Source organism: Saccostrea cucullata, unplaced genomic scaffold, assembly GCF_032062105.1.
Source record: "Saccostrea cucullata isolate Sc308-1 unplaced genomic scaffold, CSIRO_AGI_Scuc_v1 ctg3304, whole genome shotgun sequence".
Taxonomy (NCBI): domain Eukaryota; kingdom Metazoa; phylum Mollusca; class Bivalvia; order Ostreida; family Ostreidae; genus Saccostrea; species Saccostrea cuccullata.
Genome location: NW_026931634.1, coordinates 11,368 through 28,738, shown reverse-complemented (window position 1 = coordinate 28,738; position 17,371 = coordinate 11,368). Strand labels below are relative to the sequence as shown.

The window sequence follows — 17,371 nt, the reverse complement described above, 5'->3', positions numbered from 1 at the left end:
AATAAAAATGATAAATAAATAAATTTAAATGAATAGGGTGCCTAAATATTTTTTTTTTTCAAAAATGTTTCAACATAAGTTTACATTAGGTATAAAAAATTATTTATGACATATTCAAAATACCAAAAATGTACTTAAACTTTAAGTATAAGCATATTTACTTTAACATGTCGATATTCTTAAACGGGACGTATAATTATCTCAATTAAACTTTATTATTCTCGACGTATTTTGCATTAAATATGATTATACTTATTTGAAAACTGTATTTAATTATATCACAATATATATCATGTAAAATTTACCGTTATACATAAATTAAATTCAATACAAGAAATTTACTGGAGTAAACGAATTTATTAAATTATATTAACCCTTTCACATTCAGGCATTTTTGGCTAAATTAAAGGGCTGAAATAAAATTTCCAAAAAATGCTTCTAACAGGAAAAATACACGCCTGAAGATATATGTATTATATATGAAAAGATTTGTCTGTATGTCAAGATTAAAATCATGAAATAATATTTGAGTTGCCATGGCAACCATTTGTCACAGTGGTCGGATAAAGAGCACCAATAGCAAAATATTTGTAACGAAAATAATTGAAAACTTGAATTTAATTCCTTATAGTTTTTGCTAAAAGTTAAAATAGGTAAAACTAACCTAGTATACAAATAGCCTCAACATTCATGTTTTCACATATAGTGCATTTTTTGTGGTAACCATGGAGATACCTTTTAAATAAATGTTGCTAAGCAACGAGTCCATATGTCCAAAATTTGAAATTTTCCCCTTTTTAACAATAATCTGTGTTTTAACACATCATTTAGCAATTAATGCCAATTATTACCATCAAAACGTTTTTATAACATAACTATATTCAAGAAACACATAAGTAGTGCATGAAAAATTTATTGCCGTTGCCATGGAAACAGAAACATATGGCTACAGATTTGTTTTAAATAGAAATGCAATTCAATGAATTATAATTGTTTTTTAATAATTGTTATTTTTAGTCATTTAAATGGACATTAATAGTTCAAAATGGCATTTTTAAAACATATACTTTTTTCACATTTCTGTTGCTTAGCAACCACATCAGAAAGTATGTGACAGACACTTGGCAGCCCCACATTCCAAAACATTTGAAGGAAGGGGTTTGAGAATTTACCGTTTTCTACTTTTTTAATAATGAAGTGCAATGTAGTTTTGAAGAGGTATCAAAAATTCCCTTTTGACAAAGGATTTTAGTTACTCAAAACGTCTAATGACCTTGAACTTAGGTATTTTAAAATAAATTAATTTAATTTCCTAGTATGAATCATTCTGAAGAAGATATAATATTTTGTATAACATAACTTGCCTACGTCACAATGAGTTACATCAGAAACGTATTACTGCGCTTGACGTTATTTTTTAAATTATGCTCAAATTGATGCCTTTTCCGGAGGAAATATTGTCTCAATGTCTACACTTAAATTAAATTATAAGGAATGAGCTTATTTCAACTTATGTTATCCGAAACTTGAGGCAGTTTACACTTTTTTATAAACCACTTCGCGGTTTATAAAGCGTAAACTGCCCCAAGTTATGTTATATCGGATAACATAAGTTGAAATAAGCTTCATTCCATAAATATTGACACATGGAGAGGCCAATTGCTGCATCTTATAAAACACTCAAATTGTATATTTTAAGGACATACACAACGTATCTTACCTTCTGATAATTTTCCAAGATATTCTAAATTTAAACTTATAATATCATTAAATGTTCTTAGACAAAAAATCAGCATGCATTACCAGGGGTTTTGAAAAGATATCGAATTTTGAAAATTTTTGCATTATTCAAATAAAAATGTACAAAAATTAAAAAACATGAATTCCAGAATTTTTTTCCATCAAAAATTGTTTAAGAAGAGGAGAACAAATCTATATATAGACATTAAAAATATTGCACACAGGTCCTTCATTTAGTGGAACTCTTTAACTCCAAGGGAGAATCCAAAAAAGTTAAAACTACGTTGCGTATGACCTTAAATGGAATTTGAAAAAAACATATATACACATGGAGAGGTCAAAAACTCTAAACAAAAGTGATTAATTAAACCTCAAAGTTTCCTTTTTCTTCCCTTAGTTTTAGCCCAATCCTGAACTGTTCTTCCCTCCGGAGAATGCCACTTGAGAAAACAGTTTCTCTCTTTCTGCAAACAAAGAGGCACCTCACACTTAGCGCAAAAATACTGTGTCTTGGTACTTGGCAGTTTCTGTTCTTTTAGAGATGCCTCTCCATTGCAGTATATGCAGTCTTTCCGATTCACTGATATCATCGGTAAGCACTGAACTTTACAAACATTAGCAGGAACACGAAGTTGATCGCCATCCAAGTTCATCAAAGAAAGTGCAAGACTCTCACGGTACTCGAGGTGGCCAAAGGTACCTGAACCCCTATGAAGTGAACTTTCTGTCTCACACTTCATGAATTCCTTCATAATTATGTAGGAATTCACAATCATTATGTCTATACTATGAAAAAACAAAACTTTCCACCAATGGAAGATTGACTTAATATAGCATGGATACTTATTTAACATCTGGTTTGACTTGTCCACACCTCCCATATTGGTGTTGTAGTCCTTAATAACAACTGGTTGCATCAGCTGCTTCCTCTTATAGCCCGACCGCTCGTTTACAGTTCTCTGACAGTTTCCAGTTGCAGAGCCTTTATGAATAGGAGAAATAATGGTCACAGTTTTGCAGTCTCTCCACTGCACATACACAAAATCACCGTCCCTATGCCATCGAAAATCTCCTCGAGTGGACACCTTTTCAAACAATTCAATATCTTTCAGGCAACTGGGCATAGCACTACTGGATCTTTTCACGGCACCTACCAGATATGTCTTTTTCTGTAATAGATCTGTAGCTAAATGTTGGGTGGTATAAAAAGAATCAGTATAAATTCTATATCCTTGATTGAAAAGTGTCCTGCTCAATTCCATCACCACATTGTATGCAAGTCCCTTTGTTTTGTTTTTGAGTTCTGTTCTCTTCTTGCCAAGGTAAACAAAAAATGCATAGGTATAGCCGGTGATAGAATCTGCAAGCACCCACAACTTTAGACCAAAACGAATAGGTTTGTCACGGATGAACTGCCTGATTCCTGAGTAGTGATGCTTGGATGCTACCATCCTTTCGTCCACAGACACAGACTCGTATGGCTGAAACAAGGACTGCGATATGGATTCCACATGTTCCAAAAGATGGCGTATTCTTGTCAGCTTATCATCTGAAGAGAAGTGAAACAATATTTTATTATTTTAAAACCCATACATGTGTATAATACATGGATATAGTATAAGAAAAAAGGCTTCATTTGGCAATGTGTCATTTTTCAAATACATGTACAGTCTTCGACAAATTCCGGGAGTCCGATGCCCGGGACCTGGTAAAATTGGAAGTGGGCATGTTGAAATTGTACACTTACAAGCCCGAAGGGCATGTTAATTCTAAGGCATAAGCCTCGGTATAATTAAATTAAATAAGACCCATACCATAAAATTTACTTTAAAGTATTTGATTTTCCATCTAAGTGAAGTAAAAAAAAAGTAAAATTTTACCGAAATCTTATTTTACCGTGATCTCCAATTGAAGGAACTCTTTCGCAAAAGAGACACAAAAAGAGTACAGGTTGAAAACAAATGGCGGGACAAGAAATTGACAGATTGTATTTTCAGATTAAATAAGAATAAACTTGATAAAATTCTGGGCATGTAAATATTTGTTCGGGCTTGCGTAATTGGTGATCACACCTGCCCAAAGGGCTTGTGCTGAAAAAAAGATTTGGCGAAGACTGCTGTATGTCCATAAACTGAGAATTGAATTTTTTTATAGTTACATTTGGATTCCCTTTGAAGACCATTATTAAAATTTTGCCCCTTACTGAAGTAGCTTGGGATTACATAAGCCTCAATACATGATAACATACATGTAACATTGTAATTTGGGTATTATGAATAATATTATGTATTTCCTTACAAGAAATATCTGCTCACCTTTATCAGAATCAGCATTGATTTGCAGAAAAGACAAAATGGCTTTAAATCTTGTGATGCTCATGACAGATGAAACAACATTGTTTTTGTACAGGGGACAGGTTGACCAATATCTCTCTAAAGTTTGGAAATTCACAATAGACACGTAGATTAGAATGCCCACAAACCTGAAATTGAAAATAAAGTAAACCATCTATTTAATTTACAAAATAGCATATTTAAAATACAATTATCCCAAAAGTCTTAAGTATATAATTTTATTACAATTCAAAACCTCAAACCCAAGATCCAAGTCAATCCCCCCCAACCCCCATGAAAAAACAAGAGATCATGGGCCACATCACTCAACCTGAGTAACTTGGGTGATCCAGTTCTTTACCAGATTCCCCCTCTTGCTATACCTATCGTACCCCACTACCCTCTTCCCTTTTATGATTTTAATACTCTAGAATCAACACTACCCCAGGATGCTTTGACACAAGTTTCAGCTTTCTTGGCCCAGTGGTTCTTGAGAAGAAGATTCTAAAAAAGATTTTTCCTAAATACAGTGAATATCTATGTAAAACTTGGATTTCCTATTGTGGCCCCGCCCTATCCCCGGGGGTCATGATTTTTAAAATTTAATATCTACACTACCCAAGGATGCTTATATAAAAGTTTCAGCTTTCCTGGCTCAGTGGTTTTTGAGAAGAAGATTTTTTAATGACCCCACCCTATTTTTGTCTTTTCTTGATTATCTCCCCTTGTAAGGGGACGTGGCCCTTCATTTTAACAATTTAAATAAACTCCCCTTCACCCAAGGATGCTTTGTACCAAGTTTGATTAAAATTGGACCATTGGTTCTTGAGAAGAAGATTACAGACGGATGGACAGCTGGACGGACGGACAACGGACAAAATGTGATAAAAAAACTCACTTGAGCCTTAGGCTCGGGTGAGCTAAAAAGTGTTTGAAACTTGCTGTAAAATTTGCTTTAAGGTCAGACGACATTTTCCTCAAAGATATGTCATGTTTCTCTGGGTATTATATAAAAAAATATTTATATCTGTCATTCTCTTCTGATTTCTACATTGTTTTCAAAATGTTTTAGTTATAAGTACACCCAAAATTGTGATATAGACCATTCAAGAGATTGCCCATAAGGGTTATATATAAGAAATATGACCCTGTGGTATCTTGTCCAATTGCCTGGTAACGTATCCTAATTTTTTGTTAGGAAACTTCTTTAAGTACCTTTACTTCAATGACAAAGTCTTAGGAAAAATTATGTATTTTTGAGGAACTTGTCGTCTGACCTTAAGCAATAATGTGAATGGCCAGATCACCATAACTTTGATATTACACTTTGCTACCGATACTGTAAGTTGATTTGAGAAGTCTTGAAAAAAACAACTCACAAAAAAGGTATAAATCAAAATAAAGGTGTTGAGCAAACTTGAATCCCCTTTTACCTAGTAAGGATACTTTGTGGCAAGTTAGGTTAAGTTTGGTCTAGAGGTTCTAGAGAAGTTGAAAATCAATGTAAAATGTTTACAGACAGACAGATGCCAGACTAAATGAGATACGAGAAAAGCCTATTGGAGCTAAAAAAAAAAACATCATACTATACTCCAACTCTGACAGACTAAAAGTTGTCTTGTTCATAACATTATTTCATAGATTACCTGTACATCTCTTCAACAGTGACCCTTGTCCAGGTACCCATGCTGTTTGCATATGAAAGATTCTGACCCTTGGATAGCAGAGCCTCTGCATGGTGATTGGTGGCAATACAAATCTGTAGCACTATCTCTTGGGTCAGGAACAGTAGGAAAAAATCAACTGGCTTCTGAAAGGCCTGAACTGCCTGTCTAAAAATTACATAATTGTTGTAAAAAAAAAAAAACTGAATGCAAAAATGTGTGTTTAAATCAAACATATTTTTACGAGCTTTCAGTCAAACATAACTTTCACAAGCTTTCAATCAAACATATTTTTTACAAGCTAAAGAGTCATGTTGCGCAGTGGTTAGAGTGTCTGCTCTAGAGTCACAGAGTAAGGAGTTCATTCTTACGTAGCAGGTTCAAATCCCACTGTGAGACATGAATTCCAGATCTTCATATCTAATGAGACTGTATAAAGTAAAACTCAGGTTTTGTGTCGCAGTAGGTGCAGGCATGAAAAACATCCCTCACTGCTCAATGGCCTTGAGTGCAAAGTATAGGACAAAATTTGCAGCTCTCCACAGGCAAATGGTGATGTCTTAATCCTTGTGAGTGAAAAAATCTTGAGAGGGACGTTAAACAAATGAAAACAAGAAATCAATCAACACAAGCTAAAGATGAACAGATAGTTGTATTGCAGAAATAATTTATATCTATTTAATTATTCATATGACTTGTAATGGATGTTTGCAATTTTCATACTAACTGGCAAACTTAACTTCCCTTTGCCTTTCATACAAGTATGAAGTAAATGCATTTATATTAGTACCTGGTTAAGAGGCCAAGCTGAATGCCAGGAGGAAGACGTGGTTTAAACATAGACAATCTGGGGTCCCTAACTCCATCATCATTGTCATTCTGGTCTCTCCAGTATATATGTCCTGCCACTGGATCCTGACTAGCAGAGCTATCCGTACTCTGGGACAGAGTCTGGGAACTGCTCGGAGACTGGGATTGACTGAAATACAATTCAAAAGTATTTCTTGTCAAGAAACTACAGTGAACTAAGAATATGTTTTTGAGAGTGTACTGATCTTAATAAAAAGGCGCTCAAAATTAATATATGTACATTGTTCAATGTATTGTTTTGTGCAGTAAACTTGTACAGATAGTTTTAAAAAAGTCTAGTTAAGGGAGAAAAAAGTTCCATATAGGCCTATATGTCCATGAATGAAGGAAAAGTATGATATGTCTAATGGAGAAATGTTTAAATAGCACGATTTCGTACGTACTGTACAGTAGTTATCAATAAGTATAAAAGTTATGTATACTGGTGTCTCATAATATCGCGGTACTTAATCCTTTTGCATAAAAAGTGCTATTCCAATTTTTTACTTTAACTTTCGTCAAATACTATCCATAAACCAATCTATGGCCTAACTTTTCAGTTTTAAATCATTTCTCAAGTTTGCATTGTTTAATTTGTTGTCTATTTTTAAAAAGGGAAGTCTTATTTACATCCTAAATTGGAGAGTCTCATAGTATCGCGGCATAAGAAAACATGGAAACTTGTGGCTGACATGAACTTTAATTTTTACTTTTATATTTACGGTGTAATTCTACATAAAAAATAAACAATTATACAAACTAAAGACTTTCAAAACATGAACTTTATTATGGTTTTGCTAGGTTATAAAATCAATGATCTAAATATGATAGAAACGGGAATGGAAATATGTAAAATTACGTTTTATTTGAATAAAAAAATTACCGACACATATTCCATACTTTTCAATCATCACAAAAGTTTACATTCGGACGACAAACAGATAGTATTTCAACAGAAAGGATATGAGCTATGTATCTGAATTTTTGGAATATACCGCGATACAATGGAACCCGCGATATAATGAGAAGCGAGTATACATTGATTCTGTTCCATGAATAACATATTATTTTTACGAACCGTGGAGTGTAACGGGCACCTGTTGCTCATGTGCTGTATACAGTATCTTGAGTAAATGATGTCGAGATTATCCCTCATAATTTTTTTTATTTACATGTAGGATCAAAATAATTCCGAAGAAAAAAGAAATGTTAGGCCATAATAATAAACTACGATTTAATTATTTTTATATTAGGTCTCAGTAAAAAAAAAATTCTTGAATTTTTCTACAGCGTGTAGCCTATATCGCTGTCGAGGCTGTTATAAACTTACCTGAATTGATGGGGGTTTGATGGATCAAATTGTTCATCGTTTTCGTCTCTTTCCTCAACAAGTTCCCCACTCAACAATAAATCTAAATAATCTTCTTCGTCTTCTGAAAGTAACTCGTCAAACTCAAAATCCATGTTCACCGCCGATTGTTTACCTTCTCAATAATAGTGCCGGAAGCGCTTATTGCGCCCTCTTTTTTTCTTTTCCGCAAACCGCGCGAAAATTCAAATGTAATTGGCTTTTCAATGTGGATTATGTATCGGATTTATTCAACTGACATCTTTCAAAAATATACCAAATGAAAGGTACATTCTTCTACTTTTCAAAACTTAATTTACATTTTCCTATTCCGATTTTACTTTTTGTGGATACGTGTTTATAGTCGATTGTTTATGTTTTACGCCAGTGCCAGTTTGACTACTGTATTAAAGCCAAGAATTTTTCAATTCTTTTATTACATATCTGTGAAAAAATTATATCAATAGTTTCTTCAAAATGTCAGCATTTTTAGGTAATAAATTTTTTGTTGAAACATTACCTCTATTTTTTACAATAACGAGGAAAGTTGTAGAAAACGCGCACTAATAAAACTCATAATTTCGGAGTTTTTTCTCGCAGTGATGTCAGAATTAACCGATAATTGAGACATAAAATAATTAAATTTCATAATCGTTTTGCATATAATTATATTCTACGGAGTCTCACGATTAAAATGGTACCTGATTTTTTAAAATCCGTTAATTTTAAGCAAAACTATTAATTTTTTTCAGCAACATGTCAGAAAAAAGAAGGCTTATCGGTCAGTATTGACCGATACGAACGTGAAAGGGTTAAACGCGACTTTTCATGCAGTGTTCAATAGGCAAGAAAAATTAAGAAAACCATGAATCTTGCTTGAGAAATAAGACCGGGATAATTTTCCAACGCAGATCTTCAAGAAGTTAATTCCGCGTTGTCACTATAATCAGAACTGTGTCTGAACTCTCACTTCACAACGTATTTTATAATAAAATAATTTAATAGAAAACGGCAACATATAGACCTACAATAATTAAAAGGGATTACCGGTTATGTACAGGACTATCTGGGTAACGGCATGATGTTATAAAAATAGTAATTAACACTTACAAATTAACTAATTGCCCTGCGAACTCTATCTGAAGAGGTATATAATTAATTCCAAATAATCTTAATTATAAGATGTGTAAAAACACTAAATAAAAATCTCTGCAGCGCTTTCCTTTCTAAAAAGAAATACAGAAGGGAATTTAAGGAAATTGCGCTCAAATTTACATATATTTTATTTTTTTCCAACTAACCGATTACGGATTTGCTAACCGATTAGCATCGCTCCGACCGATTAATCGATTAACCGGTTACTGAAAATCTGTAATCATGCAAAGTATGGATTAAAATATTACATGCAGTGAACATGAAGAATACAGAGATAATAATCTTACTAATAAAACTGTGATCAACTATCACGCTGCATACAAAAATCGCCAGCCGAATTTCTTGCAAATAAACTGTGCAAACTGCAGTATAAATATTACTTCATTCTGAAATACATCTTATGAAAAATGATATAAAACAGTTTGCAAAAAAAATGAAGATATTATAAGGTTTTTTACATATATAATTACTAGGAATAAACATGAAGCAGGAATAGTCATATTTATTTCTATAGATCAATCAATTAAAAATAATTTATAATTTTGCATAGCGTTATATGTATAGAACAAGATTATATCCGGTATATATTAATTCCTTTTAATTATGTTACAGCTTTATTTTAAAGTGAAAATATATTTCATTTAATTTTTTTTTTCCTTTTTGAAATGAAGGATCAGCATACGTAAAAATTAAATACGGAAATATTTCGATTTTATATATATTAATACATATCTATACATAATGCCAAAGACATCAGTGGGATGATGTTTTTTCTTCCTTTCATTTTTTTTTTCATTTTTCCTCCATCACCGCTGTAGTGTAAAATGTTTAAATTGTAACTGAGAAATTAATTTGTTATTGGCTGAAATATAATTATAAACATGCATTTAGTACTTCAAAAGTCATTTAAAATGAATAAATTTTAAGCATCCAATCAAGAATTAAATCTAAAAGGCTCCGCCCACTTCATTTGCATACCGTTTCTCAAAGCGTACCGTTTTCAAAACGAACCGTTCCGTGCAAGAAACGAAACATACCGTCCACAAAGCATACCGTGAACAAAGCAAACCGTTCCGTGCACAAAGCGTACCGGTCCGTGCACAAAGCGAACCGTTCCGTGCACAAAGCGTAAGGTACCGTTCTCAAAACGAACCGTTCTGTTCACAAAGCGTACCGTTCCGTGCAAGAGCGTACCGAACCGTACAGTTCAAGTGGTGTAGTAGCACAGTTTAGGGTCTGTATAATACATATGAGACTAATCTGTTTCCTAAAGACTGTGTATAATTTATCATGTATAATTTATCCAAAAAAAAAAAATCCATTGTATATGATTCTCTTTTGGTCACACGATCCCTGCAAAAACCTTGGCTTTTTACTTAAGGATTTAATACTGAAAACTCACAATCCATCTCTGGCTGATAGATTGTAATAGTTCTATTGTCGTTTTTTTTTATGGTTTCTTTCAGTGGCAGCCGACTTTTTATTCCTCCTTTAGCAAGCAGTTCTCTGCGTTGCCTTGACTTACAGAAAAAAAACTCGATCATGTAACCTTAGTACTTCCTAAATTTGACAGGAATGGTACAAAATGATAACATAAGCTCTCTCTGTCTGACTGCCTTCTGTGTTAAAAACTTAGCAGTGTTTTAAAGTTACTTTCTGTAATCTAGCATAACGAAAGATATGCCTCATCGAAAAAAATGAAAGTTTCAGACCGTTAATGTAAAACAGTTTTCTATTCACGGCAACTTTATACATACAGTGATATTAACCGCAAATAAAGTTGCTTGCGTATGCTAAAATGTATTGACAATCAAGTTTATTTCAAGATATTTCAACCAAGAAAATATATCTTTTTTAATTATTTCCTGCATCCAACTTGACCTGTCACAGTTGACGTTTTTACTTAAGGCAACATTTCTGCCAGCTTTATGCTGTACCTGCTTTAACAATTGCATGTGTACATTTTTTCATTACGTCTTTGCTTACCTAGTTAACAACTGTGAATTCACTATTTTCTGTAAGGTATTTATTTCCGTGGTTCTTAAGATATAAAATAAAAGACCCATGAATGTATGTCTATCATAATATAATTTCTCCAACTATATTACTATTAAATAATTCTTTAACCATCAAATCAAGTCCTCATAAACGAATATATTTTTTTCAAACCTCGAAAATATGTGATGTTAGAGTTTCATGAAGACGATAGCATGACGCTTAATCTCTATTTTTATCATCTGGTTTAAGAACATTACACCCGACTTGTTAACTGAAGGCTTTAACATTACACCCGATTTGTTTCTTTGTCTCTATGTGCAGATTAAGGATTATTTCAACAAGTCCAATGACCACTTGCCTTTTTAAGTTAAAATAATAAGTGTGCGATTCATGTGCAACATTAGCTATTCACCATTTTAGTTTTAACTGTATGTCATTGAAATTAAACATCATGAATACACAGTAGATATTACAAACAGGATTCGGAAACACGTTTTACAACTTATATTATTTCCTTTCCTTAAAAAAATTCACCAATCTGGGTCTCATTCATGGGCGTCGGAAGCAAATTAAAAGTGGGGGGAGGGGGTTAATTCGAAAGTGTGTGTGTGGGTGGGGCGGGGCATATCAACAAAAAAGGTAAATCAAAATTACCACTGTCTCTATAATGGTTAAGCCCCCCCCCCTCAGGTCTTGACGCCTTTGTCATTTTAACAAGGTATTACGATTCTCTTTGAACATCTATTATAAGTACTTTTCATTTTTTTTTATTTTTAACACGCTTAAAAGTATCCTTATAGAATTCTCTGATATTTGTATCTTACAAATGTACGTCTTTTATAAGACTCAAAAGTAAATATAATAATGATGATTTATAGTGTTACATTAACATTTAGAGGCTTATGTATCAAAGTTGAAATAAATCAATAAATTCTTTATAATGTCTTAGAGTTAGATAATTTTTCACTTTGAATTTTAGAAAATTGCTGATTTCCAATTTCATTCAGTTTGAGATGATGAAGGAATATATATATCAAAATCACATATTTAAAAGATACATATGTAGCTAAGAAAAAAAACATTGTACAACATCATAACATAACAGGCATTAACTAAATTAAAAACAGAACTCCTTTTTTTGTTACATTTTAAAATGCAATTTCAAAATAAACGTTTATGAAAATTCATGACAATTCATATGAACTTCGATAAAATCGATACCGAAACAATAGTGAAATATAGAATACGTAACAGTTAGCCAATCGCTTTTCAGACATTGATTATGGTACGATATATATATCTGGCTGTTGAAAGACTATTTAGCAGAATTTCATAGATTCACGAGAACGCGGCAGATTTGTACGCAGCAAAAAAAAAAAAAAAAAATGAGCAATCAGTGGGTTATCACTTTAATTGCAGGCTTCTTAGCTTTATCTAAAGCTACCATTATTTCTCAGAAATATACAGCGAAACTTGACTTTAATGATAGGAAGTCAAACAATGACCTTTTAGGGGAACATTATGCTAAATCGTTGACTGAGTGCGCCACCATGTGTCAAAGGGAGTGCGTGTTTTTTGGTTTTAATCCTAAACTGAAGAAATGCCGTACCCACAAGAAAAGTCTAACGTCTGGTACGTCTGAGGAGGCCGGCTGGAGATACTACTCAGATAACGGTATTTATATATGTTTTTTTTTTTTTATTCTTTTAGCTTCTTTGATTTTTTTAGGTCCTTCTCGAGGGGACAGAATATTTTTTTTATCAAGTTTCCTGTACTTTTTTTTTTTTTTTTTTTAGATTTTTCTAGCATGCCCAAAGATTGCAAAGATCTTCAAGAAAATGGACAAACCATCACAGGGGTGTATGATATATACCCCTACAGAACATTAACCATTCCAATAAGTGTTTACTGCGACATGACCACGATGGGCGATGGATGGACGGTAGGATTATTTATTTTATAATTAAAAGTACTTAATATAACACACCTTGTATCGATGATTTTAAGAATTGTAGGATTTTATTGTAGTTTATATCATAACCTATGGATCCTATGATTGTTCGAAGCAATATATTGAATTGTTACGCATGTTAATTTTCAAAGGCCATTCAGAAACGCGTAGACGGATCCGTGACCTTTGACAGGACCTGGACGGATTATAAGAATGGCTTTGGTTCACCAGAACAGAACGTCTGGATTGGTAAGTGTAAATCGGTTTCAAATAAGAACTTTTTATTCATTCAAAGTTTGAAGAAATTCTTGTGGCAAGTAAAAAATCATAATGCCTAATGAAGATCTAAAGTTAAGACCAGGTAATGTGTGTTCTACGATATTCAGATATCGTGTTTAATTGATATTTCAAATAATAATGAAAAATAGAAAAGAAGAATATCATTTAGCGGCATATTCAAATTAGACCAAATTTAGCAATATTGTCTACAGCTATGGAAAATAATCTGATTTTTCATTACGGTAGATTCAAATAAATTTTAAAAGAATTAATTGTATTTGATGAACTTCTCAGATGATTTAAAATATAGCTTATTACAGGGAATGACGTAATCCATAAATTAACAAAAGAAAAGACCTCATCCCTGTATGTAACCATCACTCTCCAGAATGGTACAACGCTGTATGAAATGTATGACCGATTCTCTGTCTCCAATGAAGCAGGGAAATACAAACTCTTTCTTGCAGGACCTGCCAGGGGAACTTTAGGTCTGTGTATTCACGTTAAGTTCTAAAAATCAGGTTCAAATTACGTATATCTTCATAATTATTCTGTTCTGTATTGACAGGTTATAAAGTTCTGGAAAAAGAGAGAGAGATGTGGGTTTTTTTTGTATTCTGTTTACGTTTTTGATTCCACGCTAATTAAACAAATTTAGTGTTTCAGAATATCACTTGCAGGTACCATTCACGTATTCAGCAGATATTAAATTTGTTATTGTCAAGCAGATAAAATTTCTAATTATACATTTTATGTACAAGGAAAATTATGTAATTTTTTTAAACAAATAAATCCAATAATTACATTTGTTCAACATTATTATTCACCTTGGGTTTCCTGATTTTTGATAATTTACATTTTAACTGATACGGAAAAAGTTTACAGAACATGATAGTCTGATTTTCGATGATTCACATTTTTTACTACTACGGAATAGGAAGTCTACTGTGTGTCATTGATCTTAAATGTCGAAAGGTTTACGAAAATTTGATGACAAAAAAATTTTGATCGGATAAAATTTCAAATAAAAAAAAGCTTAAAAAGCCAAATTCAAAAGACCTCACATTTAAATTTATTTAATAGGAAATCTATCATCTTATAACATTCTTATAACATTCACAGATACACCATATCTTATCTCGTTATTAATGATTTACTTAGTATTGCATGTCACACCTGTTTAAAGACACGGTCTCGGACAAGTATTAAATTTTTATTTTGCGATGTTTTCTTACATTTCCAGTGACCTTTATCCCCCCCTCCCCCAATAATACCATGCTTAAAAAGTGTAACACGTCTGTTGTTTATTGTTACACTAGAAAGGATGCTATGTGAATTGTGTAGTGTTTTGTTTTGTATTATTTTTATCTCTCTTTTCAGTAAACAACACGTTAAACTGCGTATCTCCGTCGTACTTCAGTATTAAAATCAATGTGATATAAATTAATAATTATTATCTCTGTTTTATATCGTTTTTCTAAATCTGCAGGTGCCAGTATTAAGACACAGGAAATTCAAGGACTGAACTAAATAAATATTATCACTCTTTCCATCACCTTAATCTGTCTATCTTAGAAGTACCTCAGTATTATAAATGACAATTAGATAGAAGAATTATACATCAATGATCCTTGTGATTTATTTTGTTTAATTTTACAGGGGACGCTATGTTAGATACAGGTAATTCTGCCGGAGATCTGTCTGGGATGTACTTCAGTACCCTGGACAGGGATAATGACAGGCGGAGTAATTGTAACTGTGCTGTTGTGTACGGAGGAGGCTGGTGGTATAACGGCTGTACCTACGCCTCCCTTAACGATCAATGGTCCCCGGAGTCCTGGACCATACCATGGTATCCCACAGTAACGATTTGGATATCAGTGAGGGGGACCACCATGATGATCAGACGGAACTAGGTAAACATCATTAAATCTTAATATCCATTTTTTTTCTTTTTGTATCACTCTGAAATTTTCAGTTATAAAAGTTGCTTTTTTTGGAAATAGAAAAAAAAATATGCTACTATACATTTATCTGTAAAGTATTGATTTAATTGTTTTGACAGACGAAAGATCATCCATGGATTATGGAAACCCTCAAGAGACGATTTTAAATTAATTTTTATCGCTGAGTTCTTTTTTTTTATATTTAACATCAAGTAACAAACAGTAAAAGAAGGTGGTTGAGGGCTCTGCAAAGCGATACTGGATGTACATGTATTCAGTAAAAGATGTATTTTATATGTGTTGTAATAAATTTGAAAATAGAAATATTTCGGTGTTATTTACAAACACTGATAAATGGAGATAACTGGGCTGAGAATAAGGATGAAGATTACTTTATTGTTAAACCTATTACAGTGGAACATGTTTAATCCGACACATGCAATACTCTTTACTGTGATTTCAGCCATTTAATTTCGTTTGTCATTTATAATTGTCTCAATGATCTTTACACACTGCAATACTACATCTTGTTTATTCCAACACATATATTTTTAATCTGTTCCCCGTGCATGTCGGATAAAACAAGTTTCATTGTAATAAAGATGTTAAGATAATTTTTTTTAAATCGGCTGTAATTTTTTATTGTGTTTTTTTTTAATTTCAAAACACTCTAACACAAATCTTAAAAGCAAAATTTGAGATCATTTAAATGATCATTTAAATTCATTATTTAGGCTAGAGATAATTTAAGTAAGTTAGAAAAAAAATCAAATTTGCAAAACAAGACAAGGAGTTAGAAAAAAATGAGCACCGATTTATTATATTTTGAAAGATGATATCTTATATTTGCAACTGCTTTTGCAAATAAAAAGCAAGCTAACATTAATCAATATGTTTGCTAAAACTTTTGTAATTATGAGACTACATCTTTAAAAAAAATGATTCAATATGTGTGACAAGTCATTCTCCTTTATGCAATGTGTATACGATAATTTATATACTAGTATATCCAAAGATTTGATAAACTACAACTTGAAATTTGTTATAAAATCAATACTAAAAGTTTTAGGAGCTAATGATAAAAATTCAAGATAAGTTTGTGAAACAAAGAGGCTTAGGATAAATGTTGTCGTATGCAGGTCAAACACCAAGGTCAATATAAAAGTAGTTTTGGTACCAAGAGAAACGTTCCTCACAACGAGTCTACCTTCTAAAATAAAAACCATAAAAGCAGCAACAGTTCAGTAATTATGACCAAAGTTAGAGATTTTCAAAAGTAGGTCAAACTGGACAAGGTCAAGGAGTCAATATTAATGATGCCCAATAGAATTTCGGAAAGAATACACAGGGGAAATATTAAAGTCACGAAATCAACCATTCAAAAATTATTACCAAAGATTTTCAAAAGAGGTCAAAGTCAGATGTCCAAATAAAAGGATAAAGAATAAAAAGAAAATATTAGTATTCAAGAGAAGCTCCTACCACAAGAAATGAACCGGTAAAGAGGTTAACCCTTTGTACTAAATTTTCAGTAAATACCTCCAAAGTTAACGGTTTTGAAAAGTAGGTCAAATCCATAAGATCAAGGTTAAAGGTCATTGCTGCTTGTACTCAAGAGAAGGTCTTAACACAATATAAGCGTGAGGAGTATGATATCACTTGATTTAACTGTGTGGTAGCTATGGCTAAGAATAAGATTTTGAATATTTCTTTAAAAGTGAGTCAAACATAAAGGTCAAAGTCAAAAATACTTTAACACTAGGAAAAGTTTTAACATATTGAATACACCAGTGAAATATTATAGCCATAGTTCATATGACCAAGGCTCAAATTCCAAATTTCAAACTGACCGTCAAACTAAAGAAAAAACCTGTGAAATATGAAATTCATAGCTCAAACCAATTAAAGGCTTTTGTCAGGGCTAACTGATTTCCCGACTTATAAATACATCAGGAAAAAAATTACATACAAACAGACAACTGGACCGACCGTCACAGCAAAATATATTTGCCCCTTATTTTTTGGATTACGAATAGAAATTTTAGAAACAACACTTTGTGCTAAAATGTTTGTATGTATGGTTAGAGGAGATCCCAGTCAGTTTCCTT

At 32.4% G+C, this 17,371-nt stretch overlaps 2 protein-coding genes across 2 annotated transcripts; one reads left to right on the top strand and one right to left on the bottom strand.

The window, feature by feature from the left end:
• Positions 1-1,588: 1,588 nt before the first annotated feature.
• On the bottom strand, positions 1,589-8,052 carry LOC134233170 (piggyBac transposable element-derived protein 4-like). Its single transcript, XM_062715160.1, has 5 exons — positions 7,917-8,052; positions 6,528-6,716; positions 5,720-5,905; positions 4,056-4,222; positions 1,589-3,289 (listed from the first exon to the last, which is right to left on the bottom strand). The coding sequence occupies exons 1-5, from the start codon at positions 8,048-8,050 to the stop codon at positions 2,112-2,114; spliced, it is 1,854 nt and encodes a 617-aa protein (XP_062571144.1). The 5' UTR covers positions 8,051-8,052; the 3' UTR covers positions 1,589-2,111.
• A 4,585-nt stretch (positions 8,053-12,637) lies between these two features.
• LOC134233169 (fibroleukin-like) lies at positions 12,638-15,233 on the top strand. The gene is made up of 5 exons (XM_062715159.1): positions 12,638-12,761; positions 12,884-13,029; positions 13,191-13,287; positions 13,638-13,805; positions 14,977-15,233. The coding sequence occupies exons 1-5, from the start codon at positions 12,638-12,640 to the stop codon at positions 15,231-15,233; spliced, it is 792 nt and encodes a 263-aa protein (XP_062571143.1).
• Positions 15,234-17,371: the final 2,138 nt, after the last annotated feature.

Bases quoted from the DNA above. Each gene is read 5' to 3' on its own strand.
- LOC134233170 (XM_062715160.1), bottom strand. From the start codon at position 8,050: ATGGATTTTGAGTTTGACGAGTTACTTTCAGAAGACGAAGAAGATTAT. The intron at 5,906-6,527 runs GTACTAATATAA...TGTAATTTTTAG, and splicing joins CAGCTTGGCCTCTTAACCAG to ACAGGCAGTTCAGGCCTTTC. The intron at 3,290-4,055 runs GTGAGCAGATAT...ACTTCTCTTCAG, and splicing joins CAATGCTGATTCTGATAAAG to ATGATAAGCTGACAAGAATA.
- LOC134233169 (XM_062715159.1), top strand. From the start codon at position 12,638: ATGTGTCAAAGGGAGTGCGTGTTTTTTGGTTTTAATCCTAAACTGAAG. The intron at 13,288-13,637 runs GTAAGTGTAAAT...AGCTTATTACAG, and splicing joins AGAACAGAACGTCTGGATTG to GGAATGACGTAATCCATAAA. The intron at 13,806-14,976 runs GTCTGTGTATTC...TTAATTTTACAG, and splicing joins ACCTGCCAGGGGAACTTTAG to GGGACGCTATGTTAGATACA.